This window comes from Rattus rattus, chromosome 2 (assembly GCF_011064425.1).
Source record: "Rattus rattus isolate New Zealand chromosome 2, Rrattus_CSIRO_v1, whole genome shotgun sequence".
NCBI classification, from domain to species: domain Eukaryota; kingdom Metazoa; phylum Chordata; class Mammalia; order Rodentia; family Muridae; genus Rattus; species Rattus rattus.
Window position 1 is genome coordinate 166,941,556 of NC_046155.1, and position 17,612 is coordinate 166,959,167.

General features: G+C 52.0%; 1 protein-coding gene across 1 annotated transcript in view; it reads left to right on the top strand.

Moving 5' to 3' along the window:
- Ryr1 (ryanodine receptor 1) overlaps window positions 1-17,612 on the top strand; it is a 128,392-nt gene that overhangs the window by 70,900 nt on the left and 39,880 nt on the right. Inside the window, 19 exon segments of the mRNA XM_032894022.1 lie at window positions 127-208; window positions 738-868; window positions 2,186-2,518; window positions 2,611-2,851; window positions 5,394-5,481; window positions 5,620-5,712; window positions 6,418-6,432; window positions 7,609-7,779; window positions 9,097-9,156; window positions 9,492-9,629; window positions 9,983-10,095; window positions 10,254-10,350; window positions 10,541-10,647; window positions 13,305-13,356; window positions 13,477-13,551; window positions 15,028-15,127; window positions 15,459-15,538; window positions 15,659-15,735; window positions 16,880-16,953. Coding sequence (XP_032749913.1) covers window positions 127-208; window positions 738-868; window positions 2,186-2,518; window positions 2,611-2,851; window positions 5,394-5,481; window positions 5,620-5,712; window positions 6,418-6,432; window positions 7,609-7,779; window positions 9,097-9,156; window positions 9,492-9,629; window positions 9,983-10,095; window positions 10,254-10,350; window positions 10,541-10,647; window positions 13,305-13,356; window positions 13,477-13,551; window positions 15,028-15,127; window positions 15,459-15,538; window positions 15,659-15,735; window positions 16,880-16,953 — 2,127 coding nt within the window.

Genomic DNA, 17,612 nt, shown 5'->3' on the forward strand with positions numbered 1-17,612 from the left:
TGATAAATGGCAGGGAGCTGTACAGCTTTATCTGTTACCTTCCAGCCATGTGGTGACAGAGAAGGTGGTAAGGGGCGAGCTGCCATGGTGGGCACAGCCCAGACCCTCTCTCTCTCTTCTCTTCAGTGGATGACGTTCAAGTTTCTTGCTACCGAACACTATGCAGTATCTACTCTCTGGGAACCACCAGGAACCCCTACGTGGAAAAGTAAGAAAAACGGGACAGATTATTGGGTTATGTAGGCACTTAGAGGCGATGGGGTGAAAGGAGAGGACATGTGAAGTGGAATGGGGGTGCAAAGCCGGACAAAGTAAAATCTTGAACTTGCCACTGAACTAGTGTAGCTGAAGTTCGCGCCAGAAGCCAAGAGAGGGCGCAAATTGCAAAGGCCAGGCAGAGAAACAGAGGCTGTGGGATCTGGGAGAGCGGGATCAGACACACGCTGACTAAGGATGCTTGAGTGACTTCTCTGGGGAACAAGCTTGACCTGGTAGGAGACGTGCAGAAACGGGGCAGCAGTCCGCTGGGGATCACTAGAGAGGAACATTTCAGTCTGCATACAAGTCATTGTCAGGCACGCAGAGAAGGGCGCACGAGAGCGGCGCCTGCAACTCTGCTCGAGAGCGGCGCTTGCAACTCTGCTCCAGAGCGGACCAGTAGCTCCTGTGCAGAATGGGGATGGGGCTCAAGACTCTATGGAGGGGCGCTTGGAAAATAACTGCTGCTCTCTTTCCAGGCTGCGGCCAGCCCTGGGGGAATGCTTGGCCCGCCTGGCCGCAGCCATGCCAGTGGCATTCCTGGAGCCTGAGCTGAATGAATACAACGCCTGCTCTGTCTACACCACCAAGTCTCCTCGAGAGCGGGCCAGTGAGTTGCGTGGACTGGGGCAGCTAGCTGTCAGGGTCACAGGAGAGCCACCTTCAGCGTGGAGTGCTCCCTAAATCTGGGCTGTGAGGGGCTGAGAATTCTCCAGGAAATAGTGTTCCACAACGGCCAGACCTTGAGGGGTTCAGACCATGCTGTAAGGGGCCATGCAAAGCCACTCCACTGGGAGGATTGTGGGGTCAGAGATGAAGTTAGGCGCTATGAGGTGTGTTATGGAGTTGGTAACGTGAAGCTCAGGGAGGCAAGTGCCTTCATGAATACTTTTCATTCACAATTAGGGGCAAGACTCAGAGGTGGTGGCCACACAAGCCACAGGAAGACATCCTGTCTTCTCAATCTCGGGGTTAGAACCAGGAGTGGGGTTCAGAGAATAGTCAGGAGACTTGTCCTTAGTCATGCTGGGCTCCCCAAACCGAGGTGGGTAGGGTGGCATGAGCTTGGACCCCAAAATCTGGAAGGTAAGATACTGAAGGGCCTTCTTCAGGGCCATCTTCACTCTTTAGAAAGTTCGAGGCCACCCTGGACTACATGAGACTCAGCACCCCACCCCCTTCAAAACAAAAAAAGAATAAATGGCTCACTTCCAGCCCACAGAATGGAACAGTGGGTGATGGACTGTGGGTTTCCAGAGACAAAACCGGAGTCTAGAGATCTGAGACCTAAAACTGAAGGCTGCAGATGGTGGAACTGGCCCAGGCCTTTCCTCTGAGCACTCTGGGGACTGAGATGGGAGCCCACCATCTGTCATGAGGCCCACCAGGATTGGAAAGCACTTTCTGCAGCTTGCCACATAACATACCTAGAGTTCAGGTGATTTTAGGAATGAAGGTGTTTAGGGCTCAAGGCTTGCACTTGACCCCATCTGGACAAAAAGTTGGGATTTTTGCCTCAGAAGTTCAGTGTGGAAGTCCCACGTCATTCCAGGCATGATGTCATATACCCTTACTCCTCTGACTCAGGAGGCAGAGGCTGGTGGATCTCTGTGAGTTCAAGGCCAACCTTTTCTACATAGTGAGTTCAAGGCCAGCCTGGTCTACATAGTGAGACCAAGTTCCATACCAGGGGTATCTTTTGGGGTTGGAGTCAAATCTTGCATTTGACTTAAGTGTTGAGAGGTAAAGTACTTGGGAGTCACGGTTTCAGTGGGAGGCCGTAAAAGGTACCTGGGTTGGAAGGTGAGATGGGAGGGAGGGTCTCTTGGAGACTCTTCTAGGTATAGGGTGATTCATTGGTGTCAGGTGGGTCAGGGAAGGTAATGGATTGAGAGCTGGCATACCCTGACCCCTCCCTGCACCCCAGTCCTGGGGCTTCCCAACAGTGTGGAAGAGATGTGTCCAGACATCCCGGTGCTAGAACGGCTTATGGCAGAGATCGGGGGGCTGGCCGAGTCCGGGGCTCGCTACACCGAGATGCCGCACGTCATCGAGATCACACTGCCTATGCTGTGCAGCTACCTGCCCCGCTGGTGGGAGCGAGGGCCTGAGGCGCCCCCACCAGCCCTGCCTGCCGGAGCCCCACCACCCTGTACAGCCGTCACCTCTGATCACCTCAATTCCCTCCTGGGGAACATCCTTCGAATCATCGTCAACAACCTGGGCATCGATGAGGCCTCGTGGATGAAGCGGCTGGCTGGTGGGTCTGCAGGACAGTGTCCCCTGGGGGGCAGGGTGCTGGGGCCCCTGGAGGTCAGAGGTCACATATAAGCCACACCCACTCTCCTGCAGTGTTTGCCCAGCCCATCGTGAGCCGTGCCAGGCCAGAGCTCCTACGCTCCCACTTCATCCCTACCATCGGGCGACTGCGTAAGCGGGCAGGGAAGGTGGTGGCTGAGGAGGAGCAGCTGCGCCTGGAGGCCAAGGCAGAGGCTGAGGAGGGTGAGCTCCTGGTCCGGGATGAGTTCTCCGTGCTCTGTCGTGACCTGTATGCCCTCTACCCACTGCTCATCCGCTACGTAGACAACAACAGGTCAGCATGGCCCCGCCTGTCCTGACTCAGCCTTCCTCAACTGCCGTGGACTCTCGAGTCTACCAAGGCCTTCTAGCCCTTTCTCCCTCCCTAGTCCCTCTGAGCTGGGGAGATGGCTGAGTGGTTAAAGTGGTAGGTTCTGAATTTGAACCCCAGAACTCATGAGAAGCTAGCTGCAGCAGCACATGTCTGTAATCCCTGTGCCCCTGTGGTGAGATGGGAGGTGGAGAAGGGACAGTCTCTGGAAACTTGTAGCCTGCCTAGCCTGAAGCCTGCAATGGTGGCCAACAAGGTGACTCTGTCTCAAACAAGGTAGAAGGCAAGGGCCAGCACCTGAGGTAGTCCTCTGGCTTCCATGTGCATGATAGCAAATGCCTGCATGCACATACATGCATACCTATACACACACACAGACACACACACAGAAACACACATACTCACACATACACACACATACACACACATACACACATACACGAACACACAGATATGTACACATACATAAACACACAGATAAATATAAACACACAGCTACACACACATATACATACACAGACATACACACACCTATATATACAACATACACACATTCAGATACATATAGTTGCACACATGCATACATAAACACATACACACAAATACATAATAAACACATACACACAGACACATGCATACACACATACAGATACACACATACATACACGCATACACTCTACACCTTCCTAGGTTGTCTCCTTCTGTTTCTTTTTGTTTTTGTTTTTCTTTTTTTTTCCCCCGGAGCTGGGGACCGAACCCAGGGCCTTGTGCTTGTTAGGCAAGCGCTCTACCACTGAGCTAAATCCCCAACCCCCTCCTTCTGTTTCTTAAAACCCTATTGAGGGTCACACCATTCACTATAGGGAGACTTATTTCCTTTCCAGCATTGTATCTACCTATGCATAGAGCTAAGTGCCCCACCTTTGTAGTGAAGGACCATGGTCAGGCTTTTCACCACGGAGAGAAGGAAGGAACATAGATGGCATCCCCCAAGAACATAGGTCTTAAAAACAACAACAACAACAACAACAAAGTACACAGATGTCAGCCAATGGCTAACTAATAAATCAAAAGCACTACTTAGATAGCTTAAACTCTAAGATCCATCCCTGAAAACGATTGTAAGCTTGCCTTGGGCTCTGTGATTGATTAGCTATGTCTGCCATAGGTCAGAAATGGGAGTAGTGGCATGCATTCTGCATAAATGCCATTCCAGATTTTGACTACACTTGAACTGTGATCCATCACTACTTAGTCGGCCATATGCTATTTTTGTTAGTTTTTGAGAACGAGAATAAACTAGACTGGCAAAGTCCCAGCAACCCCTCCTGCATCAGCCTTTCACGTTCAACCTTAAGTTTTGTTAGCAAAATTAGGCTAATTTTCTTTGGCTCACTCTGGACCTAGAAACCTTCATATTTAGACACAAAATTGAATCTAAAAGAAATCTCTACCTCTCTCAGCTTGGTTCTATCCAATTTTTTTTCTTTCTTTTTATTTAAACAGAAAGGGAGGAGGGTTAACACTCACACACTCCGCCCCAGGACACCAAACTACCACAATCTCCTCTGGATCACAGCAAAAGGCTTCGCCAGCCTGTCTGACCCCTCTCCCTCTACCTCTGCCACTATTTTTTTTTTTTTAATCTTTAGGCTTAGAAGAGAATTCCATGCCTGGTTTGGGCTATCAGGATGGAAATCTGGTTCACCCAAGGAAACGGGACTGCTGAGCAGAGTCCGGCTCTACTAAGGACATTAAGACAGCTGTCACACAACCACGCCAACAGTGCCCACTACACAGCATACATGTGCCATGCTCCTTCTGTCCTGCTTGTGACACACAGGTCCTCTCTCTGTTGCTCAGGCTGACTTTGGACATGCTCTGTAGCCTAGGCTGGCCTCAGACTCATGGGTCAGCCTCCTGCACCGGAGGTCCATGCTCAGCTGAACGAAGAAAGCTTTACTGTTCCTCTAATACTAGATAATGCAGCCTTTCCACTGTGTACAGTGTAATAGAGAGCTCGCCCTTTAAAAGACAGCCATGTACCACAAAGACATTTATCCTCTCATTCACAGCATTGGCTTTGCACAGTTCATAGTGATTAGAAAATTAAAGAGAAAACTCTAAGCTGGGTCTGGTGATATATGTCTCAAGTAGCTAACACAGGAGGATTGCTATGAGTTCCAAGTACCCCTGGGCTGATTCTTTTTTTTAAAGTTCTGGGAGAGCATGGTAGTACAAATCCCAGTACCCAGGAGGCAGATCTCTGTGAGTTTGAGGCAAGCCTGGGCTACACAGTGAACTCCAGGTCAGCCTGGGCTACAAAGTAAGATTCTGTCTGAAAAGCCTAAAATTTTAAAGTTTCACTGAACTGATCAGATTCCCTTAAAACACTCCGTCCCCTCTATTGGATGTGTCTTGGTTCCCATGAGCATCTCTGAGCTCTCTGGGTGAGCCCCTTCCCTGAGGGTCCCTGTGCCCTTATCCATTCCTTCCTGGCCCCCAGGGCACACTGGCTGACAGAGCCCAATCCCAACGCAGAGGAGCTGTTCAGGATGGTGGGAGAAATCTTCATCTACTGGTCCAAGTCCCACGTGAGTCCCCAACCCTGTGTGAACCTCCACTCATGTCACAGTCTCCACCGGTACCACTCTCCTTAAACCCAGAGGCAGGGCTTGTAGGCGCCTTCTGCCGGTCTCAGGGTCTGAGCCCCACGCTGCTTCCCCCACCAGAACTTTAAGCGTGAAGAACAGAATTTCGTGGTCCAGAACGAGATTAACAACATGTCCTTTTTGACCGCTGACAATAAAAGCAAAATGGCCAAGGTGAGTGTTTTGCAGAACTGAGGGGTGGAGCGGGGAGCACCTCCAGGACTGCACGGGGGTGGGGAGCACCCTCCAGGACTACCTTCTTGCCCCTCCCGACCCAGTCACCTGTGGCTTTGGTCATAGCCCCTTTAGCCCTCAGGGACCACATCTCCCCATCCACCCACCCGTCCTTTTCCTCCTCTCCCTGTCCTCTTCCTCACAGTCCTCCCCATATCCCTCCTTGTGTCCTTCCCTTCCTTCTTCTTTCCCTATTACAGTCCTCCTTCTCCTCCTCCTCTTTCTCCTCCTCCTCTTCACCACCTCCCGCTTCTCTCCACCTCCCCACTTCCTCCATTTCTTTCCTACCTTCACCTCCTCTGCCTCCTCCCTCCCCTCCCCATCTCCTCTTCTGTCTGTCATTCTTTCCTCTATCTCTTGTCTGTCTCCATCCTGTTTACTCATTTCCTCCCCTCACCCACCCCAGTTATCCCCCATTACTTTCCTTCTCTCCCCATTACCTTCCTTCCACGATGGCCCTCTCTGGGGTCCTAAAGAACAGCATCCCCCCCCCGCCCCCCCGCCCTTCCAAATCAAGGTCTGGAAACGCCCAGCTCCAGGGTGGGAGGTGGGGCAGAGGAGCCAGGGTAACTTGGAGTTGGGTCTGGGGCTCTGTGTCGAGCTGGGGTAACCCTTCTTGTCTCTGTCGGCAACCCGTTGAAGCAGGCAGGAGACGTACAGGTCAGCGCCACATCTGGAACCTTCTGCATGGCGTTTGGCGAATACCTTTTCCCACTCAAAGCCCCACCCTTTAAACCCCCCTGTCTTTGTCCCTGTCCCCCACCCTTTGTCCTTAGCTCCTGCCCTCCATCCTCCTTCCTCTTCGTCTTCTTCCTCCCCACCCACCCACTCCTTCCCCCACTCTCAGCTTTTGACGAGTTGTTGGAATATTTCTCTTCCGGTTTGGGTAGTCTTTTCTTGTCTTCCTCTTCTTCTATAGCTTTATCTTTTTTTTTTTTTTCTTGGTTTTGTTACCAAAAAAAAAAAAAATCGACCATGGCTTTCCCCCATGCATTGTAGGCTGGGTTCTAGGGGGATGGGTGGGACAGCTGCATGGTTAGGGGCAGCCCTGGCTGTGCACAGGTATGAACACGTCTTGGCCTCTGGGGAGAACCCAGTGATGGTAGTGATCTGTGTGACTCTTGCCAAATGTCATCTTTGTGAGCCTCTGATGGCATCCAGCCAACGGACCCCAGGCCTGGGGCTCTTTCAAGCCTCAGCGGTGTTGCATGTGGGGCCTTCGGCAGTGCCTGCCACTTGGGCCACGCTCAGTGTTGCCATGGATGGGGCTCTGGACGCAGCTTACCACTGGGACTTCTTGTTGGCATGACTGCAGTGGCCCTGGCCCGGGAGGGGTCTGCACCTGAGGCTCCAGAACGTGTTGTGGGAGTCTGCGTTCTGTGTCTTGGCTTCCGGATCTCTCCAGATCTATCTTGCACCTTCTGTCTCCTCGTGTCCTTGACTGCCTCAGTCTCTCTGTCCCTCCCTTTCTTCCAGCTTATCTTGTGTCCTGGGGCTCTTTGTGGGCCAACGTCTTTGTTTTGTTCTTGGAAACTTGGTTTGGGGATGCGAAGTGTGGGGCAGAGCATGGTAGACACTGGATCCTGTGGACTTCTCTTAGAAAGGATCACTAGAGTTTGAAAAGGGGGAGGGTGATGGATACAGGAGGGTTCTAGTTAGAAGTGGGAGTGTCGGGATCAGGGGTGGGGGTGGGGCTATGGTCACGGCTGTGGCACTCACAAGGGCCCGGGGTGAAAATAGGTTGCTTGGCTACTGGGTTGTGTAAAACAGCTATAGGGTGTGCTGGGGTGATGAGGGTGGGGACTTGGGCAAGCACTGAACCCTGTGTCCCCACAGTCAGGTGGCTCGGACCAGGAACGCACCAAGAAGAAGCGCCGGGGGGACCGCTACTCGGTGCAGACATCCTTGATCGTGGCCACGCTCAAGAAGATGTTACCGATAGGACTAAACATGTGTGCTCCCACTGACCAGGACCTCATTGTGCTGGCCAAGGCCCGCTATGCGCTGGTGCTTATCCGGGCCCACCCAGCACCCTACTGTTTCTGGGACCCCGGGGAACCCCTAAGATCCAACGGGGACTTTCAGAATCCTGATGTAGAATCCCCAAAAGCTCTCTAGGACCTCAAACACTTGTCAAACCCGCTACACACCATGTCTTCAGCCTTGCCCTAGGATGCTGAGGACTCCATCCAAGAAATCTAAGGATAGGGACACAGTTCAATCCTCAAATGCAACCAGAGACCGATATAGCTTACAGGACTCCAATAAGCTCTGAGAGACCCCATGGGCCTCTCCCCCGAAGCCATGAAACCCATGGTCTCCCCTCCCCCCAGGCTCCTGGAGTCTGAACTATCTCCTGAGACTAACTGAACTCTATGTAACTCTCGAATATCCTCAGGACTGAAGGCCTGGGGTCCTGTGGGACCCTTCAGCTTACCTTCTTTTGTCTTCAAGCCTCTGCTGACAGCCAGTGAGCCTTTATGATTCAAAGCCTCTTAGAATCCTAATGTCCCCTTCCCCAGGACCCCCAGTCCCAACCTCTGGGATCTCAAGGGTCCTAAGAATCAATTAATCCAACCCCAGAACTTAAGATAGCCTGAACACCAAGACAGCCCCTTAGGGCCCACTTCTCCCTTACATAAAATGGCAAGAAGATGCTTTTCAGTCTCAGGACCCCTAAGAAGTCCCCTGGGATGCTGGCTCAAGGCCCCTCTAAGCAGCTGACAACTCTCTACTCCATCCCCACCCCAGAGCCCTGAAGACACTTGACTTCTTCCCCCTTATTGCAGCAACCTCTTCCAAGGACTCCGAAGGCCACTCCTCCCTCGACTTTAACCTCCTAGGAGAGATTGGGTCCTGGGGATCCTATAGAATCCTCCAGAGCCCCCGTGACTCCTAAGGTTCCACTTCGCCCACTACTCTCCCATTGGCCCTGTGTAACTGGACACATCATTGACCTCCCCAACTTCCTATAATCTCTGCTGACCTCTCCATTTCCCTCGTAGCCCCCTCACCTCCCCGATCCTTCAAAACAACCCACTCTACTCCGCCCCTGAAAAGTCCCCCTTTGGGCTGCTTCACTTCTTGGTGTCCCCTGTCACACACACACACCCCAGGCTCACTAATCCCCTCTGTGCCTTCAAAGTGAGCTTGTGAGTCACCTTAGACATCTGTCTGTCCCCAGCCCACAGTCACATTCTTCTCATTTTCCCCAGGTCATACCCATTCGAGTTCCTCATCAAGTCAGGCCTAGGAGGGGGAGGGCTCTGGGTCATGGTGGAAGACGAGGCCTCCAGACTAACCCAGTGGGTTTTGTCTTCCCAGAAAGATACAGATGAGGAGGTTCGTGAATTCCTTCAAAACAACCTTAACCTTCAGGGAAAGGTAAGCCGTTTGAGGGGAAGTGTATGAAACACCTGACATGAAAGAGGGACTTTTTGTTTAATTACATGTATGTATTTAGTGTGTTTTGGCATGGCATGCATGTAGAAGTGAGGGGACAATGCAGGAATCAGTTCTCTCTTTCTACCATGTGGGTCCCGAGGTTGAATTCGGGTCTTCAGGCTTGACAGCAAGCGCCCTACCCACTGAGTCAACTTGCCAGCTCTGCAGAAGGGATTTTGCTTTTCATTCGCTGCACCTAAGCTTGGCAATAGAAAGGGGACAGGCAGCCAGGGAGGTGCCTTCACAATCCACGATCCCGTCCTTACTCCCCTCAGGTGGAAGGCTCACCATCTCTTCGCTGGCAAATGGCACTGTACCGCGGCGTCCCAGGCCGCGAGGAAGATGCCGATGATCCTGAGAAAATCGTGCGCAGAGTCCAGGAAGTGTCCGCTGTTCTCTATCACCTAGACCAGGTAGGCGCCTCTGTGGGCTGAGTCTTAGGACAGGGCCAGGTCTTGGGCCTGTGGGCGGGGCCTGCTGGTGATGGGCGGGGCTAGGGAATGGAATCTTGCGCGCTAGGAGGCAAGGAGCTGAGTGGATCTGGGGACAGGGCATAAAGCGTCTAGGGACAAGTGTGATAAAAAGCATTGGGGGTAGAGTGACACCTCATTAAGGTGCCTTGAGTCTTTTGGCAGAGGAGCCCAAGTGTTCCTTTGACTGCTCAGCACGTAGACTTGAACACACATGACAGCTTCGCTCAGGGTTAGGCGGGACTTGGGTCATTGCCATGATCTGAGGAGACATGACAGACTGTCCCATCCCCCAGACGGAGCATCCTTACAAGTCCAAGAAGGCGGTGTGGCATAAACTTTTGTCCAAGCAACGCCGGAGGGCAGTGGTGGCCTGTTTCCGCATGACGCCCCTATACAACTTACCCACGTAAGGCATCCAGGAAGGAGGCTAGCACAGGAACTTGGAGGAAGGAAAAGGCACTGGGAGTACCAATAGGGTTGGGTTTTCGGATTGAGGGCAGCAGATGCCGGGGTAGTTGGGGGACACAGGAGAGGCACCGTGGCCTGGAGACCTTTGCCTTGCAGGCACCGAGCATGCAACATGTTCTTGGAGAGCTACAAAGCCGCCTGGATCCTAACTGAGGACCACAGTTTCGAGGACCGCATGATAGATGACCTATCAGTGAGTTGGGGACGGCTTGGGGATGTGGGGGCACGGCTGGGTAAAACTAAGGGAGCCCTCCATATAGAAACGCGACCCCTTAGGCTCGACTTGGGAAAAGAGACAAAATTCTACTCCAGCAAGACTATGAGAGGGGACTGATGGGGACCCCCCCAAAAAGTCACCCTCCATCCCTCACCCCACCCCCCAGAAAGCTGGGGAGCAGGAGGAAGAGGAGGAAGAAGTGGAGGAGAAGAAGCCAGACCCCCTACACCAGTTGGTCCTACACTTCAGCCGGACAGCTCTGACTGAAAAGAGGTGAGAACTTCCCTCCCTCAGAAACGTTCCCCGGATCCTTAAAAATCATCTGACCCTTAAAATTTTTTAATTACACCTATTTATTTACTATATTTATTACTATATTTATATATATTACCTATTTGTGTGTTTATATCTGCTGGAAGTCAATGAAAAACGTCCAGGAGTTTATTATTTCCCTCCACTGCGTGTGGATCGCAGGAATCAAACTCGGTTTCCCTTGACGGCAAGCTCCTTTACCCTCTGAACCACATCACTGGACCCTTTATCGTCACTTTGAGAGGACAGGCAGCCACTTTATACCGTTGCTGAACCCGTCACAGGAGCATCCTGCCTGAAGGGTTCACAAAAGAACACGTCTTGCTTACACAGTGCCTACACAAGTTCAGTGGTAGTAATAGTGTGCCTGCTTGGCAGGGACAAGGCCCTGGTTCAAACCCCAGAGCTGTGACAAAACAAAACAACAGAATCAAAAGCATTTGTCTGACAAAGATCAGGATGGTATTGCAGGGGCGAGGGGAATCAATAGATTTTTTTTTTCTACTAGGTAGGAATGGAGACATTTCTAACCCATTCCAAGACTTTGATGTGAGTTAATGGCTATTCGTTCGTCTTAGTAACGCCCATGATAGTGAGGCCACTTCTGAGGAGCTGGAGAGATAGCTCAGCAGATAACTTCTCTTGCGACTCTTACCAAGGACCCGATACCAATAGCCATACATTCAGTACCAACATCCACATAGCTGCCTGCCTCCATCTATAACTCCAGCTTGGGGATATCTGGCTCCCTCTTATGGCCTCTGATGGCACTGCAGCCACACGGTACGCATATAGACAAGACTACACACACACACACACACACACACACACACACACACACACACAGAGAGAGAGAGAGAGAGAGAGAGAGAGAGAGAGAGAGAGAAAGAGAAGCAGAAACAAATTTTTAAAAATTAAAAATTAGCCAGGCACTAGCCTTTTCTCCCAGCACTCATGAGACAGAGGCAGGCAGATCTCTCTGGTCTCTAGAGTGAGTTCCAGGACAGCCAGGGCTACATAGAGAAACCCTGTCTTGAAGAAACAAAAACTGAAACTTTATAGAGCGGCATCTGTGAGTGTTTATCATGTCTGACACCACGCTGCTCCCTTGACGTGAACATCGGCTCATTCACTCTACAGACCAGCCTGGCCAATTCCTTTTATTTTGTGGATGAGGAAATGAAAACCCTTAGGGATTTATTTTTTCTCATATAACATGAAATCAAGCTCTAGAGTGTCCGGGCTGGGCAGGGTGGCCGGCAGAGACCCGGGCTTCCTGAGTCTTAGCTTGAGTCTTGGAGCCTGCATCAGTTTCTTAGTTGCCACTGTAAACAGCGCTACTTGGGGGGGGGCAGGGCACGGACTTGTTTCATTTGCTTTTGTTTTCTGAAGAAAGTTCTACTGAAACCTAACTACGCCTACTCATTAAGACTTCCTGTCTGCTCCGATGCAAGGCGGTGTTAAGGACCCAACAGAGACTTTTCTGACCAGAAAGGCCTAAAGGATTCACTATCTGCCTTTCTCGCCCCAACTCTCCCCCACTTTTTGAGACAAGGCCTCTCTGTGCAGCCCTATCCATTAGCTTTCTGCGGACCAGGCTAGCCTGCAACTCAAAGAGATCCTCCTGCCTCTGCCTCCTGTGTGCTACCACACCCCACCTGGTTTTATTCTTTTTGAATGACCCCACGACTGTCTCACCTTAGCCTCCTGAGCACTAGGGTTGCAAGCAGGGGATGCCACACCTGAACATTGTTTCAAAAGATTTGTTTTGGATGATGGTTTCAGTAGATTTCAGTCCACCATGATTGGAAAGGCCAGGTGGGGGGAGTGGTAGCAAAGGCTACTCACATCATGACCACGTGCCGGACAAGAAGAAGGGGGAGCCTTCCCTTCCCCACCCCTAGAAAGACTTTTAACTGTTTTCTTCCAGTAAAGGAAGCTCTCCCTGGTAAGCTTATGCACGTAGCCCATGGCCAGGACTCTGACATCCACCCGTGGCTGCAAGGAGCATGGAGAAGCCGAGTGTCTATGTTTCCCATCTGTGGGAGACTCATAACTCTGTGCTACTCTATATAGGCTGGATTCGCCGCAAGCTGTACAACCTTGGCCAGCCAAGGTCTTTGTGACTCAGTTTCTTCATCTGTAAAATGGGGCTGGTAATAGACCTACTCGATAGGACTGCTGTAAAGATAAATTGGTTAACGCGTGAAGAGCACCTGCCGTCTTTCTAAAGAGAAAAATCTATTATAAAGTGGATGGCCTCAAGCTGGGCATGGTGCTGTGTAATCCCCGTTCTAAGGGAGACGAGGCAGAAGAGTTGAAGCCCGGCCTGGGCTATATCTGCAGAATCTGCCCCAAAACAAAAGGCTAGGGATGTAGCTCAGTTGGTAGATTCGTCTGGTTGAAGCCCTGGGTTCAATCCACAACACCATAAAAAGAAGGCGTGATGGGCACAGCTGGAATCCCAGGCCTCAGGAGGTGCAGGCGCCCTAGGAGCTCAGGGTCATTGCATATTGAGTTTGAGGCCAGCCTGGGCTACCAGAAGCCTTATCTCAATTTTAAAAACAAGGGTTGGGGAGGTGTTGCCACTGGGCGTGTCTCTCTGCTTCCTTCCTCAGCAAACTGGATGAGGACTACCTGTACATGGCTTACGCTGACATCATGGCAAAGGTGAGCTCTGCAGGGTGCTCCCTTCTCCCGGGCCCCGCAGTATCCCACAAACTGCAGGGGCTTCTGGAGGGTGGGCGAGGCATCCGCTTTGCTCACTCACCAACTGATGCTGCTCCCCAGAGCTGCCACCTGGAGGAGGGCGGGGAAAATGACGAAGAAGGAGGTGAAGAAGAGGAAGTGGAGGTGTCCTTTGAGGTAGGGGGATGGGAGCATCCTCGAGGAAGGGTTGGGAACTCTTGACTTCTGTTCATTCGATATGTGACCAGAGTGCTGTACCTGGGCACGCAGAGTCTGTCCTCGGGGATGAAAGATGCCAAAGCAAACCTCAACAATGCTAGGTGTTCACTGTGGGGTCGGGAGGCATTGGTGAAGGGTGGGGCCAGGACGGGGCTAGCTCGGAAGGTGCAGCAGCCCAGACACAGGCTGAGAGGGTGTCAGGGAGGGATTCTCAGAGAAAAAAGTGGCTGAGAAGGATAAAAGAATACAACAGCCAGCTGTGGTGTCAGACATCTGTAATCCCAGTGTTGAGAGGATGAGTCAGAAGAATCATATGTTTGAGACCAGCCTAGGGTGCATGAGGAACTTGTGCTTTAAAATAAGAAAGGAAGGGGCTGGACAGATGGCTCAGTGGTTAAGAGCACTAACTGCTCTGCCTGAGGTCCTGCGTTCAAATCCCAGCAACCACATGGTGGCTCACAGCCATCTGTAATGGGAACTGATGCCCTTTTCTGGTGTGTCTGATGACAACTAAAGAGTATTTAATATATAATAAATAAATCTTTGGGAAAAAAGAAGAAGAAAGGTAGGAAGGAGATAAACAGCACTTGCTGTTCTGACTGAGGACCTGATTTCAGTTCCCAGCACCCACATGGTGGCTCACAACCAGCTGTAACTCCGGTTTCAGGGGTTATTGTGCCCTCTTCTGGTTGCTGTGGGTACTGCATGCATACAGAAAGTGCCCATAGAGACATTCAGATGTGTTCAAGCACACGTGTGTGCACACACACACACACACACGCACACGCACACACACACATATACATAAAATAAATACATGTTTAAAATATATTTAAAATACAAATTCATAACTTGGACATAATGATTCATGGTTGCAATACCAGCACTTGGAAGGCTGAGGCAGGAGTATTGCCAAAAGTCCCAGGCCAGTCAGGTCTATGCTGTAAGACCTTTGTCAAAACAAAGCAACCCCAAATTAAATCCAGAACTGGATACCACTTATCTTTTAGTTAGCTATCTGAAGCAAGATGTAGCAGGGATTAATTAAGAGGCTATGGTGCACATTACGTGATAGTTCAAGATGCCTGAGACAGTAATGTGGCGTGGGTGCATTTGTGAGTCTTCTTGGTAACAATAGCAACGGTTCTGACAGCATTTCCACAGCAGAAGGAATGCCAGGTTTCCAGTAGAGAGTGATAGACAGGAACATAGGGCTTTTCCACGGACATGTTCATAGACTTTAGGCTCTGACCTGCTGGAGGTCTGCAGACTTGAGCCAGGTACAGGAGACAAACAGAATTTCAGCCCCTCGGGGCACGGAGGGATCTCACAATTGGAGAGTTGGCAGATGTGGCTGGAGCTGGGAAGACAGATGGTGGGGGAGGACGAGGCCCTGGACACCCAGGCTAGCACTGAAGCCTGCTCCCACCCCAGGAGAAGGAGATGGAGAAGCAGAGGCTCCTGTACCAGCAGTCAAGGCTGCACAACCGGGGTGCCGCCGAGATGGTACTGCAGATGATCAGTGCTTGCAAAGGTGCCGTCTGTGCCCCCCAATCCCCCTCCCCCTGTGAACACACCCACCACATCCTCCCCAGGATACCCACTCCCTGCCCACCCTGCTTGCCCCCTCTTCGTGCCTCCAACCTGCAAACTCACCCCAGCTCTTGCAGAGTTTTTTGCATGTCTGTCTTTCGAATCTCCCCTCCACTCTTTGGTCACACGTAGAGCCCTGTCTGAGCACATGCTTCCCCTCCCCTTCCTTCCCGTACCTATGGTAGTTTTTGTGGGTGGGTGGAAACCTCAGGCTGAACAGACCACTTTTTTTTATTGAATGATTTCTTTGACCTTGTCTCTGTGACCTCCAGGAGAGACGGGTGCCATGGTGTCTTCTACCCTGAAGCTGGGCATCTCCATCCTCAACGGAGGGAACGCTGAAGTGCAGCAGGTAACAGCTGTGCAGGATCTTGGGAGGAGGGGCTAAGAGGGGGTGGGGGTGGGGAGGGTGGGTGTTCCTGAGTGGCTTCCAGGTGACCCCCACCCCCATCTCCTGTCACTCCCACTGCAGAAAATGCTGGATTACCTGAAGGACAAGAAGGAAGTGGGCTTCTTCCAGAGTATCCAGGCGCTAATGCAAACGTGCAGGTGGGTGGGACCCTAGGTCTCTCTTCCAGTTCTGCCAGTGCTCCTGGTCCCGGAAAGGGGCCCTACAGAGAGGAGGGCAAACACTAGAGAGTTTACTAGGGGAATTTACGTGGAAAGAAGAAATCTCACCCATCCCAAGTTTTAAGACAGAGTTGTGGGTTGTGGCGTTGCTCACCTTTAACCCCAGCACTTGGGAGGCAGAGGCAGGAGGATCTGAGTTTGAGGCCAGCCTGGTCTGCAGAGTGAGTTCCAGGACAGCCAGGGCTACATAGAGAAACCCTGTCTCAGGGGGAAAGGGGAGAGAGTTGGAGGGAGGGAGGGAGAAGAGAGGAGAGAGGAGAGGGAGAGATTCAGACAGACAGACAGACAGAGTGACTGACTGACTGACTGACTGACTGAGACTGAGTTATGGGCTGGCATTGTACCTTGGCGGCAGAGCACCTGCCTGGGCTGTGTGAAACCTGAGTTCTTTCTCCGACATGGAGGAGAAGATAAGATGTGATACAAGCCTGGGACCCCAGCACTCAGAAAGCAGAGGCAGGAGGATTACAGAGAGTGTAAGGTTAACCTGAGCCACATGAGACCCTGTCGCAAAGGGAGGGGCAAGAGGAGAGAGTAATGAAGGTGCAGACAAGTGGAACCCTGGTTAGTGACGATCACGGGAGGGTCCCCGCAGGGCTCGTGGGCGCTTAGAAGACCGGATTCCCATGGCTCACCTGCCATTATCTCGCCTCCCTTCTTGCCGTCGGCCGACCTTTCTCTACCCCTCTGTAGGCTTTGCTAACTGATGTTTTCTGTGTCCTCGTGATTTCAGCCTGCATACTAGACCCACCTCACTTCACGAGGCCAGGGTGGCGGAGGCTTAAGGAAGAGGGCGGGGTAGGAATGTGGGCAGGGATAGAGGCAGAGAGTGAAGGGCAGGGTAGGGTGTAGGCAGAGGGTGAGGGATTGGATAGGAGGAAGATGAGGGGTGAAGGGTGGATTGCTGTCTCCAGAAGGAGAGAGGTGGGTGGGGACGTAGCTTCTGTCTGCTATCTCTAACACATTATGCCTGGCCTTTGTGGCTCAGCAGCCGCGGTGAGGGCCGCCAGGTCATGCAAGACAGAAACTGGAGCTTCCTCACCTCAATCATCTCTTTCCTCAGCGTCCTGGACCTCAATGCCTTTGAGAGGCAGAACAAGGCGGAGGGGCTGGGCATGGTGAATGAAGACGGAACTGGTGAGACCTTCTTCCGGGTGCCCCTCTCCCTGGGGCATCACCTTCCTCAAGATCCCTTCCTCTGCCCCACAGGCTGCCCATAGCCCCAGTTCCCCAAGGCATCCCTATTCCCAGGAGTCCCCTTAGGTCCCCCGTCCTGAGCACCCCCCCCCATGCCTCCAGGGTCTCCCTTCCCATGGGTTCCACCCCTGGGTGTCATTCAGTCTGGTGTTCCATCACCCATCACCACATGAACCCGCCCTCCACGTGCCCCAAGTCTCATTCTGGTTGCTGTTCATTAATGTTCCTAATCCGGTTAATGGAGTCTCCTTTTTGCTGTGTTTTGACGTGTCTAACTTTCCACCCTGACCTCCTCTGCCTCCTGCTTCTCTTGTGTACTTGTGTTCTCTCTCTCTCTCTCTCTCTCTCTCTCTCTCTCTCTCTCTCTCTCTCTCTCTCTCTCTCGTTCTTTCTCTCTCCCCCTCCTCCTCCTCCTCCCCCCTCCCCCCCTCCCCTGGCTTCCCCCTCATTTCTCTTCCTTGCTAACCCACTCCCTCCTGTCTCCTTACTGCTGTCTTTCTCTCTGTGCTTGTTTCTCTCTGTTTGTCTGTCTTTGTCCCATGTCGCTGTACTTCTGTCCGTCTCTGTCTCTTTTTCCTCTTTTCTCCTGCTTCCTCCTC